The sequence below is a fragment of the Saccoglossus kowalevskii genome, chromosome 11 (assembly GCF_978046115.1).
Source record: "Saccoglossus kowalevskii chromosome 11, keSacKowa6.1, whole genome shotgun sequence".
NCBI classification, from domain to species: Eukaryota; Metazoa; Hemichordata; class Enteropneusta; family Harrimaniidae; genus Saccoglossus; species Saccoglossus kowalevskii.
This window is the reverse complement of record NC_140651.1, coordinates 25,423,223-25,437,027: the sequence shown is the minus strand read 5'-3', so window position 1 is coordinate 25,437,027 and position 13,805 is coordinate 25,423,223. Positions and strand designations below refer to the sequence as shown.

At 34.5% G+C, this 13,805-nt stretch overlaps 1 protein-coding gene and 2 non-coding genes across 3 annotated transcripts; 2 read left to right on the top strand and 1 right to left on the bottom strand.

Annotated features, from left to right (window-relative positions):
* Nucleotides 1–511: 511 nt before the first annotated feature.
* On the bottom strand, nucleotides 512–8,725 carry LOC100377202 (eukaryotic translation initiation factor 1A, Y-chromosomal-like). The gene is made up of 5 exons (XM_085505062.1): nucleotides 8,563–8,725; nucleotides 7,034–7,117; nucleotides 5,654–5,757; nucleotides 1,924–2,157; nucleotides 512–1,567 (listed from the first exon to the last, which is right to left on the bottom strand). The coding sequence occupies exons 1-5, from the start codon at nucleotides 8,576–8,578 to the stop codon at nucleotides 1,562–1,564; spliced, it is 444 nt and encodes a 147-aa protein (XP_085361188.1). The 5' UTR covers nucleotides 8,579–8,725; the 3' UTR covers nucleotides 512–1,561.
* Nucleotides 8,726–10,449: 1,724 nt separating this feature from the next.
* On the top strand, nucleotides 10,450–10,520 carry TRNAG-GCC (transfer RNA glycine (anticodon GCC)). The gene has a single exon. It is a non-coding gene; the product is annotated as a tRNA-Gly (tRNA).
* Nucleotides 10,521–11,054: 534 nt separating this feature from the next.
* On the top strand, nucleotides 11,055–11,125 carry TRNAG-GCC (transfer RNA glycine (anticodon GCC)). Its single transcript has one exon. It is a non-coding gene; the product is annotated as a tRNA-Gly (tRNA).
* The last annotated feature ends 2,680 nt before the right edge of the window (nucleotides 11,126–13,805 follow it).

The following is a 13,805-nucleotide window of genomic DNA, read 5'->3' as shown; positions in this document are numbered from 1 at the left end:
ATTGACCCCCTTTTCTGTCACAAACGTGGGAACTTAAAACTCTGATAGAAATTCATTTATGGCTGATGTCAACTAAGTGATTGGGATGAATGAAAAAAAAAACCTACAAAAATCAATGAATGCGGACTGGTTAGTGAGACATGATTTGTTGTAGTGATAATTAGTTTATAATAGATCTCGAACACAAGTTGCCATTGCGATGTGACGTAACTAGATTTTGCCATTATATTGTGTCATCGCTTCCATTATTCAGATTATCATGGTTACATCACAGGGAGCCCAGGAACTGTACGCAGACTCTTTAGGGGAGGAGGGGTGTTATCGGCTGGTATCCAGTGTAAGACACCAACACTCCACGCTCATAGATACTGCAAACTGGTTCCCTTCACTAATTCAAATTTGCACAATACTTTTTGAATTTTTTAATCATTAGAGATTGTTTCTAGAGAATAATGCAAACCTACAAGATAACCTCAAAGTATGACACACTAAATACAAACAGAAGGAGTAGTAGTTTTAACATTTCCTTTTTATTTTACTTTAGTAAACCAAAAAGACTGTACAAATTTGTTTCTTCAAAGTTTAAAAGTGATATTCTTTCTCACTATGAGAGGTTTAATGGTCAGACATAAATGGATAAGAAATTGACATTTTGTCAATATTTTGAAAAATGGGTGTTTTTGGTATTTTACATGTTATACCATCAAAATAAGACAACAAACATCTAATTTTGACAAGACGATTTAAAAATTGATTGGTTATTTTCAGACTTTCAAATAACACACCTTCAATGGTTGCTACATGATTCACATATCTGCTACCCAAATCTGAGTGTAAATTAACTTTTTTCATCGACAATGCAGATCAGCAACGATAGTCTACATTTTGGGAGAATGAACATAATTCTATTCAATTTATTTCTTCATGTTTGTACACTATGCAAGTTGTTCATCCAAATTCGTTTGTTACCCAAGTTTTTCTGAATTTTACTATTTTTTTTGAGTGTAAATTTCAGATCAGGTAGACAGAATGTATTTTTTTTTTATTTTTTTTTTAAATCGAGAAAGAATGGTGGTTTAGCTACCATTCTACTGAATGTCCGCGCATGTCTTTTTTTAGAATGGAAAAAAGTTACTATTTTTTTTCAATTATTTTTTTTTTTGATGCAACTAAGCTTTGTTTTATCATAATATTTTGGCTAAAACTTTGGAACGGCGATGGCGACTTTGTATACAACTCTGGTTTGAACAGAACAGCAATCATTATGCCAATAATCTTACTGCAAAACTAGTCAAAATATAAATATACTTTTACAAAACAGTAAAATAAATAAAAAAAAATTGTAGGAAAACTAGTTGAATAGCTATAGGATGAACAACATGCATGGATGGCTATAAGTTTGGAATACATTTTTAAAGAGTCTATTGGGGAAATTCTTGGCTGGAAACTGTTAAAGTATGCAATTTGCCAATGTGCACCTGCACGCATATATATAAAGAGTCCTAGTAAATCGCTTGGATAATCATATATCTATCTGTTGCACTGCAAGCTGGAATAGTATTTAAATCTGAAAGAAAGCACAAAAATTAATTGAATTTAAATTATACATTTGTTGCTGCGAAGTGTTTTCTCTGCCACTAAATGGGTCTGATCGGAAATAACTTACCAACAGCAGAGAAGCATCAGTCACAAGGCAAATTACGGAAGAAGAATTGAAATTAGTATTTTGCAGCCTTACAAAACTCACATAAAAAATTTGAGCCAATTTTCAGTTTTATTTAAAAAAAAATTGCCTATATCTTCTGAAGGAAAGTGCAGACTATAACTGGTGGTTGGATGCACTACAACACACACTAAAAATGATGCTCAGGTATTTAATAAACTTTTCACAATCTGAACCAAAAAATGAGAAACTGTACTTACATCGTCAATATCATCTACATCTTCACCTTCTGCATCAAAATCAAATGTAATGTCATCCTCGACGCCCTCGTTGCCAAATCCCACCGCTTCGTTGATTTTCGCTGTTTCTGGAAGTTCACCGTAAAGTTTTAGATTACGCGCTTCATCGGGTGTGTATTTGAGAATAACGTCAGCTTTCTGGTCTTGGTAGTCTCTCAAACCAACTAGAATGATGTCTGACTGGTTGATCCACACCTGGAGGAGAAGACAAACCAAAATATTTAACTTTGGTCGAATAAGTAAACCGAACAAAAATCAAAGAAAGCTTAGAAAGAACTCCCATGTGCTGAGAGTATTGGAGACACATTAAATATAATTCGAAATTACTTAGCTGAAAACTAATTATGCAAATCAGAAAATTAATATGACCAGATTTGAGTGTAAAACTAATGAGGTCTGCGCAATATAACAGAAAATCTATGTCTCCAAGTTTAATTGAAATGTGATTAGAACCAAAAAATTATGAATTATTATGCTTATTAGGGAATTAATATGAACAGATTTTTACCCCAAACTAATTAGGTTTGTACATTGTCCTAGAGCATCTTTGTACTAAGTTTCATTGAAATGGAATAACTAGTACTGTGAAAACTCCAAAATTTCGACCCCCCTAAAAATTCGGCCGCCTATTTATTTGCCGGGTTTCGGTGTTTTATTTACCTCCAAATTTTCGACTCCACTAAAAATTGCCGACTCATTCTTATTCGAAAATTGCGAACAGTTTTAGTTTTCCTCCAAACGAAAAAAAAAACGATGTGAGCGTTCAAACGGGACCTTCCTCGAAGGCATGAATCCGGGTTTCTGATTGACTGAGAGATTTTTATTTTATTGGTAATGAAAATATATTCTAAATAAACAAAGTTTCAAATAAAAACGAACACAAAAATCTCGGCATGCTGCGTTTCTGAATTGTTGATTATTACTGTACTCAGTAGTGATTATAATAATGTACACAAAATAAATTTGTTGAATGGTTATGAAATACAAATAAAAGTCAACTTAGTTTCATCGTAAGCGAACGATTCCGGTCTCGTATAAACGTTTGATGCTGTAGGATATCCGCCATGTTCTCTTAGGTCAAATAGGTCAAATCGCTAATTAACCAATCAAAAAGCTGGATGATGCCAACGTGTTCATATTACCATAGCTTATTTAAATATGTTAATGTTATTGAACGCAATGCGGAAGAGATTGATGTTGTAGTACGATATTTTGGCTTGGATTTTGATGCGAAAACGGCATGATTTTTTTTAAATAAAAAAATTAGTTGTTTTTAAAAAATAAACTGGGCATCTGAAGAATAATTTAACATTGTTCACAGTGATAACAGCTCATTCTCGAAAGGAAGCTTACCCGCTCACGCTAGTCACGATAAAAATCATACACGTGTACTCTTGAATAGACAGACGTCAATGACTACGGTAAAACTTACTCTATTATAGCCGGCAGGATTGATTGAAATGTCCGAAAAATGACGCCAAAATACACCTTAAAAGTCCCATTTTATTTTCTTAAATCCCATTTTATTTTTTAATCCAAGGGCGAATTTACGGCAGAATTTGGTCCCTCAAATAAGGGACACGTGAGCTTTGATTCTAACCGGATACATTGCACTGGGTCGGGGAGATAGTTTGCTAAACTTCCATGTATCTTTTGTCCAATGGGTACCTGTACTTCGAACATTCGCAAGTTTTCCTAGGTAGTGCGAGACAGCTTTGTCTTTTGACCTATTAGTTTTGTGCTGACCTCTTCTCCGCGTCTTGATGTTTTGTTTTGCTTGTCATAATACTCACTGATTGATGACTTTGTTTAGATTTTGAGTTACAACTCGGCCACGACCTTTGCTTTTACCGTGAAACATGAGGAAGTTTACGTCAATTGACGGACATTGCATTTTTTAAAAACTAATGAAGCACACTGTCTATCATCCCCATTTTTTCATTTGCTGATTTCTATTCTGAAAAATTCGACCGTCCGAAAATGCACCTTAATTTTGACTCTAAAAACACGTCACATTTCTAACACCAATTATTTAAAACCGGTCGAAATTTTGGAGTTTTTACGGTACTTTAGATATCAGTGTGAAAGCTTAAAATTGGTTAATTATGCAAATTAGGTAATTAATATGTACAGATTGTAACCCACAATTATTCAGGTCTGTCTATTGTCCTACAGCATCCATGTACATTCATTGATATGTGATGTATAGTACCTGAGATATCAGTGTGAAAGTTGGTTAATTATGCAAATTAGGTGATTAATATGCACAAATATTTACCGGAAACTAATTGGGTCTGCATAATTCTAGATTCATTGAAATGTGATGATTAGTACTTTAGATATCAGTAGAAAAGCTGAAAATTAATTATGCAAATTAGGTAATTAATATGCACAATTATTTACCCTAAAACTAATCAGGTCTCTGCATAGTCCTAAAGGATCTATGTACCAAGTTTCATTGAAATGCGATGATTAGTACTTGAGATACCCATGGAAAAAGCTGAAAATTAACTAATTATGCAAATTAGGTGATTAATATGCACAAATATTTATCGAAAACAATCAATCTCTGCATAGTCCTTGAGTATGTAAGTACCAAGTTTCATTGAAATGTAATGCTAACTACTTATATCAAATGCTGAAAATTAATTAATTATGCAAATTAGGTAATTAATATGTACTGATATTACCATAAAAACTATCAGGTCTGTGCAGTGTCGTATGACATCTATGTACCAAGTTTCATTGAAATGTGATGATTAGTACTTGAGATATCAGTGGAAAAACCGAAAATTGACTAATCATTATGCAAATTAGGTAATTAGTATCCACGGATTATTACCAAAAACTAATCAAAACCTAGCATTAGTTCAGAGCATCTATGTACCAAGTTTCATCAAAATCCAATGAGTGGTTGTTTAGATATCAGTGGAACAGTCATGGAACCACTAAAAAATAGCTAATTATCATGCAAATTAGGTAATTAATATGCACGGATTTTTACCAAAAATTAATCAAATCTGCGCATATGTTCAGAGCATCTATGTACCAAGTTTCATCAAAATCCAATGAGTGGTTCTTTAGATATCAGTGGAACAGTCATAGAACAGCTAAAAATTAGCTAATTATCATGCAAATTAGGTAATTAACGAGCATGGATTTTTACCAAAACCTAATCAAATCTGCGCATTGGCCCAGAGCATCTATGCACCAAGTTTCATCAAAAACCGATGTATGGTTCTTGAGATAGCAGTGGAACAGTCAGACACACATACACACATACACACACACATACATACACACATACATACATACATACATACATACATACATACATACACACACACACACACACACACACACACACACACACACACACACACACATACAGACACACTAACTGCAAAGACTCCCATTTTGTGCTTCGCACATGGGAGTCAAAAACATTTTTCTCTACTGTAAAACCATTTATTTTTACTGGCATTTTGTTATTTTAATGCTTTGGCAAAAAAGCAATGAGTTGTATTGTTATTTTACATGTTCATGTGGATTTAATTTAGCAGACTTACTTATCGACAAAAATAGCGAAATTTCTACTGACCCGCATAATTTGAAAAAATTTGTGTCTTGCAAAATTATTGCTGTTCACAGTAACAGAGTATAAATCACACCACCAAAGCATAATTCTTACCTTTTTCCTGAGCTTTCCTCGGATATGACAGAGACGTTTGACACCGTCGAAACACAACGCTTCTAACCTACCATTACCCAACATTTTAATAACCTGTGCGTATTCTGTAATGAAATAAATTGCACAACTAGTGATCAACTCAACAAGTTACTGAATATTGTTGAAAGCATTTTTCAAATGTTAAAGGTACCAGTAAGCCACAAGGCGACACTACATAGTAATTTAGCCTCCTGAAAACCCATGATACCGCCAACATTATTTATTTTCAATGTTGACGGCCATCATACAGCATACCGTATATGCAAATTTTGTGGAATAAGAAAGACTTTCTAATGCCCCCCACCTCTAATCCTAAATTTAACCTAACCCTTACTTTTCATTGCCCCCTCAAATTAAATGTATGTAACTGACTTGGGAACACCTATAGTTATCTAGCAGAGCATATACTACTGAATTGTTGGCTACAGGGTTTGGGGGTAGAATTAACAATGAAAAGTAAACCACCAAAAATCAAGCTGTTCTGAGTTGCCTTCAGAGCTGCAGGCAGACTGTCATAAAGTTTGCATAAACGCTATCCTAAAATTTATTAAAAGTTTAGTGGTTTTAGGCCAGTATATATCAAATTTCTCAATTTGTTCAGAGGCCATGGAGTAAATATGGAGGAAGTTTGTTTATAGGATCATATTATGAGGTTTTTGGTTAAATGACTAACGCATTTATTTCTTTATTTAGCAATGATATTTTGGCTGTAACAATGTTTTGATGTATAATATCTTTATTTCGTACTGTGGCCATTGGCCTTATGTACAGATACAAATAAATGCATTATAAATTATATTGGAATGGTCGCAGATTTAAGTAAAGAAAGTGTTCTCTCCAAGCATAAGTTGTCGTACTTAAAAGCTATAAAATATAAATTTACCATTACTATTTATTTTCCTTGAAATAATGTCTTTACATGGATTTTTATGGAAATTGTTTAAAAAATACCCATTTTTTGCATTTTGTCACAAGATTTTCTCTAAAACCATAGTGTGTACCGGGTAAAAACGCCCATGTTGTATGTCAAAATATATAATTAAATAGCACCTTCAAAACCAAATATTGCAATAAAATTATATTTAATATGATAAAATACCCGCATACGACCTTAATCACTTAAGTTGTATTCATTGTTATGTACAGTTAGCTCTATTGCTTCTATGTATCCAAATATACAGAGCCGGGGGGGGGGGGGGGGGGGGCATTCTGTAATGCTTTGGATATAACATATTTAGAACAGGTCAAGAACATATCAATCCATAGTATGAGGAGATCAATGGATACATGTATTATGAACATATCGCAACAAAACAATAAATCCCAGTAGGTCAAACTAACCTTGTCCTTCCTCTTTGAAAACCAATTCTCTCTTCTCGGATTCATTTTCATTCTTACCACGTCGCCTATTCTTTCCTCCCTTACCTAAATGCAGAGATAAGAAAAATACAGCATGAATCCTGAAAAGAAGTCCCTAATTAAGGCCCACCATCCCTAACCTGACCCCCCCCCCCAATAATAATAAAAAAGGTAAGAGTTCCTGCCAAGAGTTCCTTTTGTACCCCCATCCCTAACACTCACTCCCAGTTACCCAATTCATTTGTATATACCCCTCCAGATAATTATAGATGTCCTTAGGAGGGGCATGTACAAATAAATGGGTAGAGGTAGGGTTAGGAATGGGGGGTACAAAAGAAACTCTTTCAGAGTTCCTTGCCCCCCCCCCCCCCCCATAACTAACCATGCTCCTCCAGTGCTTCTCCCCCATTTCAATTGTATATACCCTTCTTCAGGTGTCACTTATAGTTATTTGGAAGGGCATATAAAATTACATTGGGCAGGATTGTTTGGGTTCGGCGGTGAGGGGGCCTGAAGGAATTCTTTCCATACAATATGTCTTGCAAGATAACTACTGCATTAATTATTCAATGGGTTTTAATTTCGCTGTTTGCGTAAACAAGTAAAATTAAATCTACATAAACATGGAAAATAACAAAAGAACTCACTGTTTCCATGGCAAATTCAAAAACTCAGTGAATATGCTCAAAATGTCAAAGTAGTGAAGTTAAATGCCAGTGAAAATAAACTGTTGTACAGTATATAGATGGGCAGGGTTAGGATTGGAGTTGTGGATGAAAGGGCCCTAAGGAACTCTTACAATTATGGGAATCAAATAGAAAATTTACCTGAATAACAATGTGACCTTTTGTCTTATTGGACCTTATTGAAAATTCTTGGATTATATGGAAAATGACGCTTTTCGAGAAATTAAAGCAATTGAACATCATGTTTTTCAATATTTCATTGGTTTCGCAATCAACATTTCACAATCGATTTTGCGAAAAAAAACAACGACGACACAATTACAGAAATCTGTGATTCGGTCGGTGAAAATACAGTGACTCAGAATGTGAATACGCCTTCAATACTCATTTAATAAGATCAGATGAAATTTCTATATGGTCATAAAAATAACAGATATAGAATGACGTAGACGTCTAAGAATATCATAACAACAGAAGTGTCAAATGAATGACCTTCAACTCGATTTTCTTTCCGGTGAAAATAATTACATGATAGAAAACTAACTTGGACAACAGAGAACACTCGATAATCCATATACTGAGTGTCTAAAGAGGCGCTTTTTCTGACATTCCGTTATAATACTGACATGTAAACATTTTAATCTAATAATTCGAGAAATGCGTTGTTTAGAAATACCGGAAACAAAGATTTGCAAACAATATGGAATTTTAAGAGAGAAGGGGAAATTTTCACCCATCACAGCGACGACCCAAACGGTTACTGTAAAATAATTGTAGACGATTCCCATGACAGTCGTGGGCAGCACATATCAAGAAGTGTCCTACCTTTATTCTTCGGCATGATTTGTCTGGATAGTGGTTGAAATAAATGAGTTTTTCTACTGATGAAATCAAAGCTTAGATTACTAAGAACTCTCTCAAACGTGTGCTGCGCAAAGACCAGTGCGCTGAATTGGAGATACCACACAACAAACAAACATCCACCGACTGGTCATCGGCGAGGGCGCAATTTGAATTCAACAAATTGTTACGGGAAAATTAGATAACATACCTCTGATTACTAACCTAAAACATAAAAACGCATATACTAAATTAAGAATTTCTACTCAATAACTACCAATTGAACTCGGTAGATATTCTAGCACACCATGTAACTTAAGAATCTATACAATGTGTGGAATAATATCAGCGACGAATTACTCTGTTTATGAATGACATAAACGGATTGTTAGAGTTGTTAATAGTTTTATTTCTGAGAATAATGTAATTCGACACAAAAAATAGATTTCACTAAACTGTTTCAGCTTGTACAGATTCCAAATTACTCGCTAGTTTTTAAGTTTTTTGATATGTTATTCAGTCAATCTTAAAACAACAACAAATGGATTTTTTGTGATGGGAAAACAACATATTTTGAAGATAAAAGTAACGAAAATGATTTTTCATCACATGTAATGAAACAAAACGAATGTTACTTTTTGCTTTTCCCTGATGCTATTCTTTTCTTAAGAAGGCAATATACAAGTAGTTGTATTGATTTTAGTCACCTTGTTTAATTTTTTTAAAGTGCCTGTGAAATGGCTGCTATTTTCAGCCTAAAATTATCCATTGGTACATAACTATTATTAATGTTATTATTAATTAATTTTTATGTTTCTAAGCATAAATTATTATTTTGTAAGTGAAAAAAGGCGTTTAAACTCAGTCTACGGCAACTTTATTTTATTTATAAAATAGATTTGTCGTGTTCAACGAAAACGTTTAATTTTGAAAAAAAAGTATTACCGAAAACAGTGAACATCTTCACCTGCCTATTTTTCTAGAAAATGTTGGTTGTATGTTCGTGAATGGCGGCCATTTTGTTAGTATTACATGTATAACGATTCACCATTGTCTCGAATTGTGGACTAGTCTCTTGACTGGTGCTTGCTTTAGTAAACTTGATGTCTGTTTGTTTTTTTAAATGACAAGAAATGATATTTTCCTTTACGTTCACTGTGTTCTAGCAATTATTCTAAGAATAGCAATTTCTATTTTCATTTTTTCTCAAAATTCTTATAACACACAAATAAATACTATTTCAAGTTACTGCGGAACTACAGCCTTATGATTGTATAACAGACATGCTTGTCATTATGGTGCGATTTCAGCAGTTAGTCAGTTACTACTGAGATTGGAGATCACAAATACACTGATCTTCATAAAAACTGAGAGCATCACTGATTTAATCTTGCACTTTTAAGTTTAAGGGTTCTCACCAAACATAGTTGCCATGTACGTGTTGGCAGGCGTACCAGACAGCAGAGACGGCGGCACTAAATTTTGCACGGAGGGGGGGGGGGTATCTGCTCACCAACCTTGCGCCGAAGGCGCGACATTACTAGCGGTCCGGGCATGCTCCTCTTTAAAAATTTGGAGATCTAGACCTCCAAAAACGCTATTTCCTGCATTTTGAGGGGGAAATTTTGCTGACACAAAGGGTTTCAGCTTGATTTGAAGAATATGTATACTTTTGGGTATTGTTGTTTGATTCTGAACATAGACAGATACATAGAAATATGATTTTTTCCTGAAATGAAAACGCCTTTTTTTGTAGCAGACATCTGAATATTCGTTCGATGAAATTATGAAATCTTTCATACGCATGCGTACTAGTTATTTTGTACGTACAATAACAATCACAACTAAACAATAATGTAAGACCTGTATGTAGCATCGGTGGTTCAGTGGTAGAATTCTCGCCTGCCACGCGGGAGGCCCGGGTTCGATTCCCGGCCGATGCATGTAACTTTTAACAAACACTTTAATAATGATATACTTTAGGTTGGCTTTTGTACAATTTGTTATTTTCCCAAAATTCCAACGTCGGGATGCTTTGCCTTAGCAAAGGTAACTATTTACTAAAGTTCTGACGCCTGTTAGCATTGTTGGTATATTCACTCATGGAGCTCCATGATTCACTGCATGTATTTCTTTTTTTTAATCATTACAGTTTACGCCAAATTACAAATTGCACTGAAAATAAGATTCTATTTAATGAATGGTAATACACGACGTGAGCAAATAGCTAAGTTGATAATTTTTCACTAGTATTAAGTCACATGACTGGTCACTCGGCACACACACCGAGTCAACATAAATAATTATAATATTACATGCATGAACCATTAAAATAATGTTATCACTTGTTCTGACGTAGGTGGGGGCTATCTTTGCGGTGACATGGGAAAACATGCCAGCTGTTTATCGCACTATCTGAACGCTATCATCTGAGAGATTATGATGAATTAATGAAAACATTCGTTTACTTTCATATAGCATCGGTGGTTCAGTGGTAGAATTCTCGCCTGCCACGCGGGAGGCCCGGGTTCGATTCCCGGCCGATGCATCTGCATTTTATCAAAACCAATAAATGTCGTTATTTTTCCAAAAAGTTCCAACGCCGGGATAACGATGGTCGGTTAAAGCATGTATTTTGAAGAGTATTTGTTTAGTAATATGAATTTATTTATTTTCAATCAAAATCAAAACACCCTGAAAATACACAGTTCCTCAACAACACGTTGTTAAGGGACGAAGGGAAATACAATAAATTTACACGTAAATCATTTAAAAAAAATGTAAACTGTCCGACTTTTTCAAGCGCGGATTTAGGGGGAGGCGAAAATTAATTTACAAATAACCACTAAAAAGTAGATCCTTGTTAACATTCAGCCTTTTAGGAAATTATTAAAACAATACACTGGAATAATGATAACAAATTGCCAACATCGGTGGTTCAGTGGCAGATTTTCTTATTTTTTGTTATCTAAATTGTTGAATAATAATGATATTCTTTTTTGCAATTTGTGAACTACATTTTAAATTTCGTTAACTATTTAACAATTGGTAGATAAGTAAACAAATAACGAGCACCTGGTCGTGTCTTTGAATGGTTGAAACACAAAAAATTGCATGTTAGCTGGCAGGTGATGAAGAAGATTGACAACATTTTTTTTTACTCCATTTGCTAAATTATGATTACAAAACGCAAATCATATTTTTCAAAAACAGATATTATGTTATTGACAAACCAAGTAGGCTATTAACCGTAATGTTTTGCGACTGATGCATCTATGTTCTATTTCGTAAGTTGCGTTTTGATACCGTTCTATATCGTTGCGCTTGTCTTCCCCATCAGCGGATACCCACTATTTGATGATGGTGACGTACTGTAAAACCCTTTATTTTCACTGACATTCAATTTCTCTATTTTAATGCATTGACAAATTTCACTGGGTTTTATGTCCACGAACTTGGCAGGGAAACAAAGAGTTATATTGTTATTTTACCTGTTTACGTGGATTTAATTTTAGCACATCTTACTTAACGACGGAAATAACAGCGTATAATGTGTTTACAGTATCTAATTTATTGAGAACATTTTGACAGATTTTTAGTTGAATTGGTTGTGTCCATTTTCATCATTTTTTTCAGTATCGTCACAATGAATGGAATATGGGGGTTTCTGGGTACATTTGACTGAAAAGGGTTAATTTTCTGTTTTGTTATTTCTCACAGGTGTTGCTCATCAATGTTCACGGACAGCAGATGAGAGTAAACCGTTTTCTATTTCCTCGGCGGGACAGCTGCAGTATCTGCAGTATATGGGCACGTCTGTGTTGTCAAAATGACATTCATTGTCCGGTTTTCTGATTTTCCAATACCTCAGTTACGTGTAAAACATTTATGCCTATTTCACTTTTGAATTTATGAAACATTGACAAACTTGATGTCAAAAATCTCACCTTGTGATCCCTCGTTAAAACCACGATGACGCAACTCACAATAACCGAAAACCTCGTCGGATTTGGCAATAACAGCGAAAGCTAGAATCGGAAAATCTAGATGGGGAAGGAGACAATACTAGTGCTACATGTCACGTTCATAGGTGATTTCCCGTTCACTGCGAGATCTTGCATAATGCGATAAAGGCGCGAACCAAACGTCTGCTGCAAAAATAAAATCTTTTGATTTTGAACTTGAATTTCTTTTATAGTTTAAAGTCGTAATGCCGAAATTCCAGGGAAAAATATGGCATTGGGATACGTTCAATTTTGAAACATTTCCAAACATTAAATGGTCGCAAATTTGAATAAATTTGAAATGCCTCTCATAGCTTAGTGATCATGTGATTGACCGATCACAAATGTAAAGATCAATCGGTCGTGGTTGGTACATGCATAGGAGACAACCTGAGAAAACCAGCGAGTGATTTTTGGAGGTTGGGTCACACACATTGAAAAGACAGTAAAGCAATTTTTGAGTAATATTTCTTACTCTGATGTCGAACATTTATGGTAGAAAGTCGTGGAAATTATTTGAAATTTTCAAGTTCATAGAAAGTTTTAAAATACTAATATGCCTGTATTGTCAATGAACAGAGAGTTTTTGCAGTCTGCGCCTAACTGCTCCAAGCTATTAAAACAACGTGCAAAGTTATGCAAAGCGATTGCAAAGTTGGTAGATTTGCGATTTTTATTTGACCGAAGTTGTTGCTACCCTGCCGTTACAAAGTATGAAAAATGAATAAAATCCATTTGAAGCCTTCGATTTTAGCAGCCTCTTATATGAGCGAGCCGTAAAATTTAAAAACAGCCTAAAATGTGAAAAGCGATGAAAAGTTGGTAGATATGCGTGTATATTTCCCCTAAGTCATGTCATATAGAACCCCACAGTTAAATTTACAAAACAATATGTAAAAGTCTAAAAAAAGTCATTTATGTTCGCACTTTGTACCACTACCCGAGCCTAAGAGGATAAACAAAGTGTTTACAAAGTTGCGAAAAGCTCAGGCAAAGTTGTTAGATTTACATGGAAATGTTACCTATGTTGTTACATTATCGAGACCTGTAGTTAAAAGTTCGGAAAAATGAATAAATAACTCGTAAAATGGCTTTTGAATATCGTAGTGGCTCCCGAAAGATGTAGAATTTTGAAATTTTTCCAAACATTAAATGGTCTCCAATTTCAATAAATTCTTATAAATGATTCTCATAAATGAGTGGTCAGGTTATAGACCGATTACT

Coding starts and splice junctions, on each gene's coding strand:
- LOC100377202 (XM_085505062.1), bottom strand. Junction 5,758..7,033: donor TTTCAAAGAGGAAGGACAAG/GTTAGTTTGACC, acceptor ATTTCATTACAG/AATACGCACAGGTTATTAAA. Junction 2,158..5,653: donor GAGGAAAGCTCAGGAAAAAG/GTAAGAATTATG, acceptor CTTCTCCTCCAG/GTGTGGATCAACCAGTCAGA.